The sequence below is a fragment of the Epinephelus moara genome, chromosome 24, assembly GCF_006386435.1.
Source record: "Epinephelus moara isolate mb chromosome 24, YSFRI_EMoa_1.0, whole genome shotgun sequence".
NCBI classification, from domain to species: domain Eukaryota; kingdom Metazoa; phylum Chordata; class Actinopteri; order Perciformes; family Serranidae; genus Epinephelus; species Epinephelus moara.
Window position 1 is genome coordinate 36,309,795 of NC_065529.1, and position 13,133 is coordinate 36,322,927.

The 13,133-nt window shown below is 40.0% G+C and overlaps 1 protein-coding gene across 1 annotated transcript in view; it reads left to right on the forward strand.

The window, feature by feature from the left end:
- mov10a (Mov10 RISC complex RNA helicase a) overlaps positions 1–12,855 on the forward strand; it is a 23,727-nt gene extending 10,872 nt beyond the window's left edge. Inside the window, exons 10-22 of the mRNA XM_050037032.1 lie at positions 1,181–1,328; positions 3,344–3,505; positions 5,826–5,929; positions 6,066–6,163; positions 6,977–7,075; positions 7,226–7,334; positions 7,430–7,547; positions 9,387–9,578; positions 9,655–9,726; positions 9,938–10,063; positions 10,174–10,262; positions 11,383–11,501; positions 11,672–12,855. Coding sequence (XP_049892989.1) covers positions 1,181–1,328; positions 3,344–3,505; positions 5,826–5,929; positions 6,066–6,163; positions 6,977–7,075; positions 7,226–7,334; positions 7,430–7,547; positions 9,387–9,578; positions 9,655–9,726; positions 9,938–10,063; positions 10,174–10,262; positions 11,383–11,501; positions 11,672–11,733 — 1,498 coding nt within the window. The 3' untranslated portion in view covers positions 11,734–12,855. The remainder of the gene's footprint in view (positions 1–1,180; positions 1,329–3,343; positions 3,506–5,825; positions 5,930–6,065; positions 6,164–6,976; positions 7,076–7,225; positions 7,335–7,429; positions 7,548–9,386; positions 9,579–9,654; positions 9,727–9,937; positions 10,064–10,173; positions 10,263–11,382; positions 11,502–11,671) is intronic.
- The last annotated feature ends 278 nt before the right edge of the window (positions 12,856–13,133 follow it).

A 13,133-nucleotide genomic window follows, 5' to 3' on the forward strand; every position in this document is an offset into this window, starting at 1 on the left:
ATTTTCACATTTTTAACAATGCAATTTAAAAGTTTTGATTTTTATTGATAACCTACATTTACCAACAACAAAAAGACTACATTTAGCACCAAAAAAATATGTTAAAAAAAAAAAAAAAAAAAAAAAGTAAATAAAAAAACAAATATCGAATACCAAATTTTCATAACGAATACCTACCCATAGAAACGAATATCCGAATATTTGGGTACAGCCCTAATATAACGCCCTTATTGTAAAGCACTTTCAGCTATTTTCCTAGTATGAAAGATACTATATAAATAAAGATTATTATTATGATTATTATTAATATTACCAGTAGAGCGTCTTGGCAAATGTGTAAGTTTGAACTCTGCTTGTGAATTCCACTGAGCAAACACACACGCTGGCCCAGGTGTGCTATTTGTCCTGTGACTGTTAATGCGGAAGTGTTTTAAACAGTAAGGTTTAAGCGAAAATGCATGTGTTTGGGAAGTACTGAGCTTACAACTGGATAAATGAAACCTGGATTAACTGCACAAGTTGTGTAAGAGTTTGTAAACCTGTGTTTTGATGTAGTTTTGCTGTTGTTGAACGCTGCCCCCCTTCTCTCCAGTTCATCAAGAACTTTCTCCATTTTTGGATTCTTCGTTTTTTTCTTCAGTTTGTGAGAAAAACAAAGTTCTCGTCAGGAATTCAACACAACACAGAATGAGTTATTTATACATAAATGATTGTTCTGTGGGTGAAGTGTTCATTTAAAGTGCTGTATCTCATGTACTTGAAGTGCAGGGAAGCTTAAACTGTCTGGCGTCGGTGATAAGAGCGTATGAACTCCTAATGATGAGTGAGTGTGCTCAGCAGCCTTTGCCTCAGCTCTGTCTGGGCATCCATCCACCATATCGTACGAACAGGCTGTTCTTTGGTGTAATGCCATAAACTTGCCTCGAGTGGATATGGGTAAAATATGGAGGATTATGTTGGCTGAGGACTCGTACCAGACAAAGTTCACTGTTATCTGCTCACACTTGATTTTAACAAACTTGTATCGTCTCATGGTACAGATACAAATGAGGTTTTTATCTAAACATTCTGAATGTTTTTCGTAATTCATCCCTATTTTTAGCCTCTGCTCCACATTGTGAACTTAAAGTGCGTCACCAGTGTGCAAGGTGTAAAAGTTCATTCTCACTTTACTCTCCAGGATGTTCAACCGTCAGCTGGAGAACAACCCGGAGCAACACGCTGCGGTCCAGCGCATTGTAGCCGGATCATCAAAGCCTGCTCCTCATCTTGTGTTTGGACCTCCTGGAACTGGGAAGACAATCACTCTGGTTGAAGCTATGAATCAGGTATTAAGTGTTCAAGATGTGCTGTTATTAGTCTGTAGCAAGACCCTGGAAGCCTCATTCATTGAATCTGCCTCTCGCTATACGCAGTGGGGTCCTGTATCAACCAGATCAGTTAATTATATCTTTTTTTAATGCACAATGTCTCTGGTTTTACCTTTTGTAAAATGATTGTGAGCTGCAGCCCTCACACGAACACACTATTATGTGCCAGAGATTTCTCAAGTTTTGTTTGAGCTCTTCTTACTGGGTTGAAGTAGATGAGTGTTGTTGGAGAAAAGGTGATGTCATTGTATTTTCACCTGCCAATCAGAACAAAAAAATCTGAATCAGAAATCTGTCAGCAGTTGTTGGGTTGTGTGGTTGTCATGGAGACGCCACTGTCAAGTCAAATCTGGTCAAACCAGAAGAAGAATTAAATTCGTTTGTAAAAGTCTCATTAATTTATCACTACGCGTGTTTTTTCAAACTTGATGCTCATTTAGACACAAATATATAGGGAGCTGTCTTACACTCGGTGCAAAGCGGAGCACAGTGCAACTGTCATTGCTAGTCAGGGTGTTTTCACACTTGGTCCTTTTCAGCCCTCGAAGCAGACTCAGAATGGTGACTCAGAATTGTTTGCGAATATGTGAACTCTCAGACCCCTCTGAAGTAAAGTGAACTCCGACCACCTCAGGGGGAGATGTGAAAACACCCTCAGACTGACACCTCACTTTGCACCCAGATTATGCGCCGTTAAAGGGATGGGAAACACCCTAAATGCACTTCACCATGCACTTTAGACCACAATACCCTAGATCAGTTAGGACCCTTAATGTAAAGAGAAAAAGTTTTAGGGTGTTTTCACATGTAGTCGAACTCAGTCCTTGTAAAGTGCACCAAAAAGTGGACCAACAGTAAAAGGACTCAGTTCTTTTTGTGTTCACATTGTTAGTCCATTTGAAAGAGGACTCAGTTCTCTTTTTGGTCCACTTCAGCTCTGATGGGCCTCAGTCCTCTTTCTGTTCACACTATATATAATATATATTGACACAGTTTTGTTTTTACTTTGACGTGGCACAGCAGTGCGGTTATGAAGCCCCTCACTTTCAGATGAACTTAAAATTGGGGGAACCCTTAGCGTTTCTGTGCTGTAGACTGTTGCCGTTTGATGTATTCTACAGTCCACATCTGGAGATGTGCAGTATCTTCCTTGGACCAAACTACTTCTCATCCTGCGTTCCTACAAGTGTTACAGGCCAACGTGGTTTCGTCTGTTTTTTGAAGTGTCCCAGTGCAACAGCATGTGATCCAGAGGGATAAATACAAAGGCAAAGAGCAAAGTGAACCTGGAGCGCTTTGTGTTCACAAGGCACAGATTAAGTGAACCACACCACGGACTTGAAGCAAACCAAAAGTTTGGTTCGCTTCAGAGGGGTCTGAGTTCTCTTGGAGTGTTCCCATACGTGCAAAAAAATGCTGAGTCACCACTCTGAGTCTGTTTAGAGGGCTGAAAAGGACCAAGTTTGAAAACACCTTAAAGGCATTCCAACATTTTCCCTTGTAGCTGTGTTCGACTGTGGACATGAAATATATAAAACTCATATATTAATGATTTGTTGGCGTGAAAGGGGGAGCTGTTCATCAACAAAAGAAGGAGCAGCCATATAAAGGATGCTTAATTTCCATAAAGCCGAGGCTAAATGTAATAAATGTGTTCTGTTAATATTTCCCTCCATAAAGCTGGAAAGGCTAATGAAATGATAAATCTGTCATATTGAAGTAAATCACTGGCTGTAATGGGGCCATAAAATTCCCTCATAGATTAGAGTTTGAAATAGACTATGACCAGTAATGCACTAATTTGTTTTTTATTATGCCTGATTTTATTGTTGCTTCCGAGATGCACAAAGTGTAACCTAAACCAGCACTGTTGTTGAGTAACAAAAAAACCCAACAAACAACAAAAAAATAAAACTGAAAAATAATTTGTCGGTGATCCTAACTAATGAATTTTACTTTGCCTACTTTCACAGGTCAGCAGGGCAGACCCGTCAGCCCACATCCTGGCCTGTGCACCCTCAAACAGTGCCTCTGACCTCCTCTGTGAGAGACTCATGGTACACATGGATCCTCGCCGGATTTACCGTGTGTACGCCAGCAGCAGGGACCCAAGAACTGTCCCCAAGAACCTGCTGGTGAGCATCAGCTGGCACCTTTTCACATCCACAGGATAACCTGGTTACCGGCCATAAACCAGCTCTTATCAGTGGTAAATTGTCCACAAGCACATTTGAGATTATGACATCCTGTGATTCAGAACACTTATGTAGACAGATCATCTAATAATTAAATGTGTAACCAGATGTATGTAGGACCCATGACATTTAGTTTCAAAATAAAACTAAAATTGAAAAGTGTTTAAAGGTCACAGTAACTCCTCATCACAGTGATTAAAAAATCTGGTTTGCTCAGAAGGTCTCTTGATATAGATGTTCGTGACTTTTGTAATCAAGTAAAGAACACAATTTTTTGTTGTAAAAGAGTTGCCTGGTGACTAAAACTTGTGTCTGGAGAAAGAACTGTTATTCAAGAGACTGAGATAGACGGTTACCTCACATTCAGATACTGTAATTCAAGGATACATATCTGAACTCAGAGAGACAGGTGTTGATTTAAGGGATTGTTTGGATCCTTTGAAAGAGGCACTTATCCATAGTCAGTGTATTACATACAGTAGATGTCAATCGACATGCCCCCAGTTTGTAGAAGCAGGCAGGAGTATCAGCACAGAAGCTCAGCAATGTACTGCTGTGGACAAAGGCAGCAGAAAACGTATTTTAACCACCTTAAAAAAATCAATATCAGTTTAAATATACGCTCTACTTAGGATATTTTTACCAGTTTACCTCACTGCAGACAGCCCTTTTCAACGGGGAAGCCATTAACAGCTTCAGTTCCCCATTTATGCTCTTGTCAAAGTCACCAGACCCCACTGACAAAAACAGTAATTTTAGCTCACTGCACACAAGAGCTGCCGGTCTACCATTGCTTCAATCAGTTAGTTTGTTTGTGTTATTGTGTGACTTATTGAATCCAAACTAACTCTTTTTAAATAAATAGTCACACTAAAGCCCTATTCGGACGGGATTAGTTTTACATGGGCACGTGAGGTAATGTCACTTTTACCACAGGACGTCAGTAATATTAATGGCCGATTCGCATGGGATAAGAAATATCAGTAAAGCTACCACAAGTGGGAGGGGTAAATCCATTCACGCACCGCCGTCCCCTCCTGCCGTCATGTGCGTATGATAGGACTGTCAAAAGCACCATGAAATTGAGTTCGAATATTTTCGAATTAATTTAGTAGAGTTTGAATAATATTAGAATTTATTAGTAGTAGTGGTAGTAGTAGTATTTTTTTTTTTTTTTTTTTTTTTTTTACAAAAAACCCCACAAAAAATAAGATGCTCATTGCTGGCGCAATATGAACGTGACACTCGGATGAAAACACCCGTTCTGACCTCACTGAAGTGCCAGGTATGATCAACTTCTGCCTCGCTATCTGAGCAATGTTTGGATACTTCAGTGCGTAGTTTTCCACCACAAGAGTGGATCCTGGTCGGCTCGTAGTGGTGTCTCATTCTGGTAACGTTTCATCTCTTCAAAAAGGGTAGGCAGGGAGGCAGCAGGTGCAGCACTCTCCCTGTATGTCTCCCCGAACAGGTCACACATCGCGGACAGCGCAGTGGGTGGTGTTGGCGCAGCGGGCTCCTCCGTCGGCACCTCTCCCTCCCTCTGCGTCCCGAATGGGATTCGCCGTGATATACAACATTATTGATAGTATTAATTAATTATTAATGATATTCGAATTATCAAATTTAGGTTCGAACTTATAAAAATATATATATATTCGAATTTTTTGACAGCCCTAACACACGTATTTACTGCTGGTCTATTCGCACGGGATTAGTATTACCTGATGTAATTGTCCTGGACCCTTTTACAGAAGGTAAAAGTCGTGGTAATCTTTACTGACATGGTGCGGTAATGATTACTGACATGGCACATTCAGACGGGACTAAAATCTCTGGTAATTATTACTTTACCCCACGTCCCTATGTAAAACTAATCCCGTCCGAATAGGGCTTTAGACACAAACAAACTGATTGATCAATGCTGGCAGTAGGCCAGCAGCTCCTGTGTCCAGTGTTGTTAAATTACTGTTTTTCTCAATGGAGTCTGGCTGTGAGGAGAGCAATATAATGGCCTCAGTTCCCCATTGGAAATCGCTGTTTGACATCCAGTAAAGAGGTGAAAATACTGTCAATACAGCGTACACTTAAACTGAGATTGATTTTTTTTAGTTGGCTAAAATACATTTTGCTGCTGCCCCCGTCCACAGCAGTACTTTGCTTTCTAAGCCTTAAACAACTTTAAGCCACTTCAAAAAAATTATAACTATTCCCTTAACTATATTTTCTTACACGTTTTCTCATCTTTTGGCTCCTCCAGAAAAATTGTAACTGGGACCAGAAACAGGATGCCTTTGTGTTTCCAGAGAAAGAAATTCTGATGCAATACACCATCATAGTTACGACCATGGTCACAGCCGGCAGGTAGGTCGCTTGCATGTGCAGTAGTTATTCAGTATTTGGCACTATGTGAGTCTGTGGCATCATTCCTTAGTGTTACACACCATGAGTGATGTTACACATGCATATTACTATTATAAAATCTGCTGTCTGTTTTTAGACTGGTGTCTGGAGGAATCCCGGTCGGCCATTTTACCCATGTGTTTATGGATGAAGCAGGCCAGGCAGTGGAGCCAGAGTGCGCCATTGGTATTGCAGGTAAATGCTGAATATGTAAATGAACAGTGTACTACTATAAGTGTTTTGTTTTGGTGAAAGCTTGATGAAACAGTTAAGAATAGAGACATATCTTTATCAGTCAGCATGCTGTTTTGGATGATATCTTAGATACTGTGGTGTAATTTTGATAAAAATCTGAAGGATGATTTCGTCTTTGCATCAAAATCTATTATATACAAATCGTATTAACAGTAAAGATCAATATTTTACACTTTTTATTCTGAATATTCTGCTGAGGATACTGTAAATAAATCATTTCCATCACACTATAAAGACCAGAGTATACTCACTTAGAATGAGGTCTTATTATGGAGAAGAGGAAGAGTGGAACAGATTTCTCTTCAGTCATTTTACAGAACTTGTTCCAGATTTCAGTTGCACTCCTCCTGTCTCTACTCTGAAAGCACACTGCCTCTTTTTAACGCTGCCAACAACAGGCGATCGGCACAGTTCATCAGTCCAGCGACAGAAGAAGAAAGAAATGTAGAGGACAGAACTTTTTAGCATTTGTAGCTCTGTATATTTTCACAACTTTGCAAATGTCGGCAGTGGCTGTAGTGCTGTTTATCAGTCTAGATTGTTTGTCTGGGAGTTGCAGTGATTGCAATATCGGCCGTAGTGATGTCTGCCTGTCTCAGCTGGTGGTGCTCAAAGTGCCACAAAAATACATTTAGAAGCGTTAACAGCAATGTCTCTCTCCAGATAGCATGACCCAGTAATACCAGATTAGAGAGCGACACTAGTGATGAAACTGATGCAACTATGTCTGATTTATTGGACTTTATTTCACAGGTCTGCTCAGTGCAGAGAAGGGTCAGCTGGTGCTGGCAGGAGATCCCAAACAGCTGGGACCAATCCTTCGATCTCCTCTTGCACTGCAGTATGGACTCGGTGAGACGTCTTGATGTATTCTGTTGCTTTAACTGCTAAAAGTGTAGGATAGAAGAACTTTAACTAACTCTACCCTGCTTCTGCTGTTTCTTTTCCTAACCACATGATTCAGAGATATAAATGTAATGTTGTGACACTGATGTTCTCCAGAGCTGTCCCTGCTTGAGAGGCTGATGAAACACAACACTTTATATCAGAAAAGCACTGACTCCGGGCACTTTGACACTCGCTTTGTCACCAAACTGCTGCGAAACTACAGGTACATCTTTCAGTTTTCACCTCCATTTTGCTTGTTATAGTTATAGTTTTGATGAAAGCTCTTCAGACATCCTGTTTCGTCCCTTCTTCACACAGGTCTCATGCTGCCATTCTGAAAATCCCCAATGAGCTGTTCTATGACAATGAGCTGCAGGTGTTTGCTGACCAGTGGGAGCGTGAAACCTACTGCAACTGGGAACACCTTCCCAGAAAGGTTTGGCTGCTGCAAGGACATTTTGTTTTTTTTTAAAGAGGATCTATTATATGTTTTCATATTTTTTGTCATATATATGTAATGTTATAATGTTGGATGTTGATTTTAATCCTGGCCAAAGTTTCAAATAATGAGGCAAATGCATGTAAAAAATAATCCCTGTGAGCACAAACCTCAGGCTTCAGACCGTTCTGAATGATCTGTTTTTCAACATTTCTTTCTACTTTTGAGACAAGCTGACATCAGCTCATGATGGATTTCTTTATATGGTCATCCCCTCCAGCCTACACTGCTGCATATAGCCACATGCTGATGTCAGTGAAACATGCACTCTTAGATGCTGATGTTATTTCTCCTTGATTTCGCATTGTATTCCAGCAGGAACATGTCAGGTTGTGTTTACAAGCTTATATTAGTGATTTTTCACAGTAGAACGTGCCGCTATTCTCTGTTATAGTCATTCCGTGGCTGCAGTGACGTGCAGAGACATCAAGACACTTAAGACCCAGAAACACTGACCAATCAGACTTGCCGTTTTTGGGGCGGGGTCTTAAGTTTCAGTGTGTAGGAAATAGGGCACATACTGGCTGAAACGTAATATGATATATAAATATGTCAGGTTTAGTGTAAAGTCATCTTGTTTTCATTACCATAGAATGAGCCGTTTATATCTACATAGGGAGCAGGTCCTTCTTCACAGAGCTTGACCAGTTGTACCACAATCTTTCTACAGTAGCTCAGAACTAACAAATAAACACTGACTTTTGTTAGGGCCATTCACGTTTTTGCGTTGGCTACTGTAGTTAGCACCCCTCTATTTTTTTTAAATGTGAAACTGCTGTATTCAGTGTTTTCATCGGTTTAAATCTCCTGGTGCATTTGTTTTGGAAAGAAAGAGACCTCTGCAGATAATTCTGCTCCTTATAAAAACCTCCTGAACAAGTACACTGAAGGAATCCTAACTGGGAAGAGTTTCAGCTGGTTGCAGTCTGCAATCCTCACCACAAAGAGACAGGAGCTAAAACAGAGCGTCTCAGACAGAAGGGGACTACAGGTGTTCCAGCACAGACAGTATGAGGAAGACAAAGTGTTTTTAAAACATATATTTAACATATTCTATTAGAAACCCAGACTACAAGTCTGAAACTGAAAATGAGCATAATAGGTCCTTCTTCAGTTTCTCAAAACCTCTGAAATGATCTTACTACTGACATCATGCTGCAGTGAATGTTATATTGGTTACATGTAAAATGAGTGTACATATTTCTGACCAACTACAGTTTATTTATGTATCCCTTGAACAGAAACTCAAAGTTAATTTACTAGTCACAGAGAATACAAAAGATGCAATTGTGTTGCATTATGGGAGCTTGAGGATCCAGGTTTTTGAAGCTTGACCTGTACCAGGGAGTTAAAGTCAGGATATCTCTGCCTCTGTTACACTTATTTTTTTGCCGTTCCTCAAAAGTGCCCAAACATTTTGTAAGTGCATTACAAAATCATATTAGTGTCGCTTTAATTATACTTATAGTCATAAGGCATCAACACCCTTATTATCTGAATGAATTGGACACAAAAACCAGCGTTTGACTGCCACGGAAAACAAGAAAAAAATCATTACAACAAATTAGATCTAATTAGATGAGAAAAAAATCTAATTTGGAAACAAAGTCGGGCAAAAATGAAATTATTGAAAAATCAAAACTCTCATTAGGATTAAAAAGAAAAGCTGAAGGAATCTGTCTTTCAGGACAGTCGAGCAACAAAAGCCAGAAGTGAGCAGAGTGTAAACAAAAACTAACAGCATGTAAACCACTGCTCACTCTCACATCACTACAGGGTTTCCCAGTGATCTTCCACGGGGTGATGGGCAAAGACGAGAGAGAGGCCAACAGTCCCTCTTTCTTCAACGTGTCTGAGATCGAAGTTCTGGTCGACTACCTCACCAAGCTGATGGAAACCCAAGGAAAGAAAGGGCTCCCCAAACTCTCTGCGAAAGACATCGGCATAATCGCCCCCTACAGGAAACAGGTGTGTCTGCGTGGTGTTCACTGGTGCTTAATAAAGACATGTATAAACAGTTTTAACATGTTTGCTGTTCTAACAGGTGGAGAAAATCCAAAAAGCCCTGAAGTCCGTCTCAGTTCTGAGTCGATGGAACGATCTCAAAGAGCTCAAGGTTAGTACAGCTGCTGTAAACACATCACTCTTGTTTATGTGCTCGGAAAGAAATACAAGGCTGCTCATTTAAAGTCTATGCTGCACAGAATCAATACGAGGACATAAAAAGAGTTTGTTCGTCTGTTTCCTGCGGTGCACAAGTGTTAATAAATAGATAATTGTGTCCATTTACAACTATATAATTTGGCCCTTTCTCTTCATGATGTCAGGTGGGGTCTGTAGAGGAGTTTCAGGGACAAGAGAGGAAGATCATCATGGTCTCTACCGTCCGCAGCAGCATCAACTACGTCAAGATGGACAAAGACTTCAACATTGGGTTCCTGTCGAATGAAAAGGTCTGTTATTTTACTTCCTCGCCATATGAAGTGATAATGAGAGCAGCAGGATATTTAATATGTTTATCTCTTCTTTGGTTTTTTTATATATGTATGCATCAACTCTGCAGAGATTCAACGTGGCCCTGACCAGAGCCAGATCCCTGCTGATAGTCGTGGGGAACCCTGTGATCCTCAACAAGGACCCCACCTGGGAGAAGTAAGAAAACAGGCCAAAGAAGCGGCGTTAAGCCCAGTTCAGACCAATGACGAGATGAAACCGTTTTAGAACGTTGCAGAGAAAAGTTAACTCATATGTGTGAATTCATATTTTAAGAAGCTACAAATTATATTCAGCCACAAAATTTGTCTGAAAAGCTGCAAATCAGAACGGAAGTACAGAGAGTTGTTGCATAGGTGTGAACCGGCAGGTTTTTAGAATGTTGCAGAACGGCGCATTGCAAGTTGTTGCCTGTTTCAACTCGTCTCGTCATGAATCTTTGGTCTGAACTGGGCTTTAGGAGGCAGAAAGTTGTCAGAAAATACAACAAGAGTATTCGTTCAGTTGCAGACACTGAGTTCATCCCAAAATCAAAAATGCAATGCAAATGCAATGTCCTCTTACTTGTACAGCTGTTTATCAATCTAGATTGTTTTCGCATGAGTTGCCACTGTCCGTATCACCACGCAGAAGGAAGCGTGCATCTACTGCGAGGTCACCTAGCATCACTGAGCTAGCTAATGTTCCGGCTCAGCTGAGGAGGACGCTATTAATGTGTACATGATTACATCTTGCGCTGTCATGAGCCTCTCGTCAATGAGTAGATGCACACTTCCTTCTGCGTGGTGACACAGTTGGCAGTTGTAGTTCGTTAGAGAGAAAATAGTTCCTACATGAAACTGCTCACAACAAGGCCTGTGGATTATCTTGAGTAACCGAGTCATGATTTATAGAAAGAGACGTTGCTGTTGAGTTTTCCAAATGTATTTTTTTGGCGCACCACAAGCTGAGTGCTTCCTAGTTCTATTATATTTGAGAGAACGCAAACATTTCTACGGTCGATATCTCCAGCGTTCGGCAATTTACACCAAAACAATCTAGACTGACAAATAGCACTACAGGTAAAAGGAAAAATGGATATTTCTGATTTTGGGATGCACTGTCTCTTTATGAATGTTGTATCGAGACATGATGATGTGATTATTGATATTTAAAAGCATTCCATTGTCCAGTTGCCATGGAGTTCTAGACGTCCAAATTTCCTTTTCTTTTTGAGCACCATAAGGGACCTTTGGTTTTTTTTTACATTTTTGCCTAATCTGTGTTTTGTCACCTGCAGGTTCATCAGCTACTGTGTGAAGGAGAAGGGTTACACCGGATTTGACTTTGAAGACGCAGAAGGAGAGGATGAGCTTGTGTCAAGAGTGGCAACCCTGAAAATCAGCGTGGAGTCTGACAGTGAGTACAGCTACTATAATCTCTAATACTAAACCTTCAAGTGATGCTTGGCTGGATCATCAGCAGCTAAAGAAGTGATAAAACATTTATTTGAGCTTATATCACTCAAAGCAGTCAAATACTCTACTGGTGAGAAAGTAAAGTTTTGTGTCTTCCTGTGTTTGCCATAGATCCTGTACAAGAGAGTGCCCTGCAGCAGCACCTGGACCCTGAATGGAAACATGAGCATTAACATCTCCCTCAGACAACCGACATGGAATAAAGAACCACTTATAGTGACATATTGATTATTAGATCAAGTACATAAAGATGCATAACAAGGATCAGCATTTTCTGTTTTTACACTCTCTGAGCTTTAAACACAGCATTGGCATCAATCAGAAAAAAGAGACAACTGGTTGCTCTGTGTACTCACGCAGATCAGAAATATGTCTCATGCTCTTGGAAAATGGAGAAGAAACAGAAAGGCAATTCAGGCACTCCGAAATAAAAGAAAAATACATTAGCGAGGAAGGAAATATGAAAAGCCTTTATTGGAGTGGCTAAATTATAACATGTTTCAACCACTGTAGGTCTTCATCAGGGTGAATAAAGTTATCATCACTTTAATCATCATTTACGACCCACCAGAAATGTGTGTGGTGGTGTTTTTATCTGCAAAGACTCTGCTCTTTGTAATTTATTTTCTCATTTCAGGCCACAGTGTACAGGTGAGATTGGGATTTTATAAAAAGGTGATGACCAGGTGTCAGACTATAGGCAGCACACATCCAAGAAGAAGCTATGACAATCACAAACACAGTGCAGTGAAAGTGCAAATATAGCGAGGTTGGCTTTGTCTTTCCCTGGTGATACTGTTGACAAACAGTAACTGACAATTCCTGCATAGTATACCTTTAAAGACTTTTTTCTTAAAGCCCTGAAGATCTACAGTGGTGGAAACATGTTGCATTTCTGTTAAATGATTAAGCTACTATAATAAATAATGTTTATCATAATGGCATCAATTATTTAAGAATATATAATTTGTATGGACTTTTCTAAGAGCACTTTGCACATTTTCGTGCAAAAAACAGTGCTCTGTTTTTGATAATCATGCAAAAATGAACCAGTGAATCTTTTGTTTTTGACTCTCCTCTCTTCAGTTGGTTTTTAAGCAATGCTGCCACTCAATGACAAGTTCAATTAGCATGAAGATCGCTGCACACAAACTGTTTTCTGAGTGATTAAGTGTGTGTTCTATTTCTCAGGAATTCATCACCGTTTGTCTTACTGCTGTTTGCACTTAACATGTTAGTCTCTGTAACTCATCATTTAATTTCTGAAAGCACTTAAATAAACTTTGATTTCTGAACCACATGGCATTTTGTGTCATAACTAGGGTATTTCCCAGGACAAAGGATTCCAGGAAATACACATCCAGAGTATTTTGTGGGAAACGGAAATATAACGGGAAAATGGAAAAAACTAATTAAGTAGGTAAAATGTATTTTTATAGCACTTTTCTCAGACGGGGGTCACAAAGTGCTTCACAAGGGCAACATATAACAAGAAAGAAATCATAGAGACAAACAAAAAAACAAGACAAAAAACGTCATAGTATAGTATGACGTCCAAAATATGATAAAAATG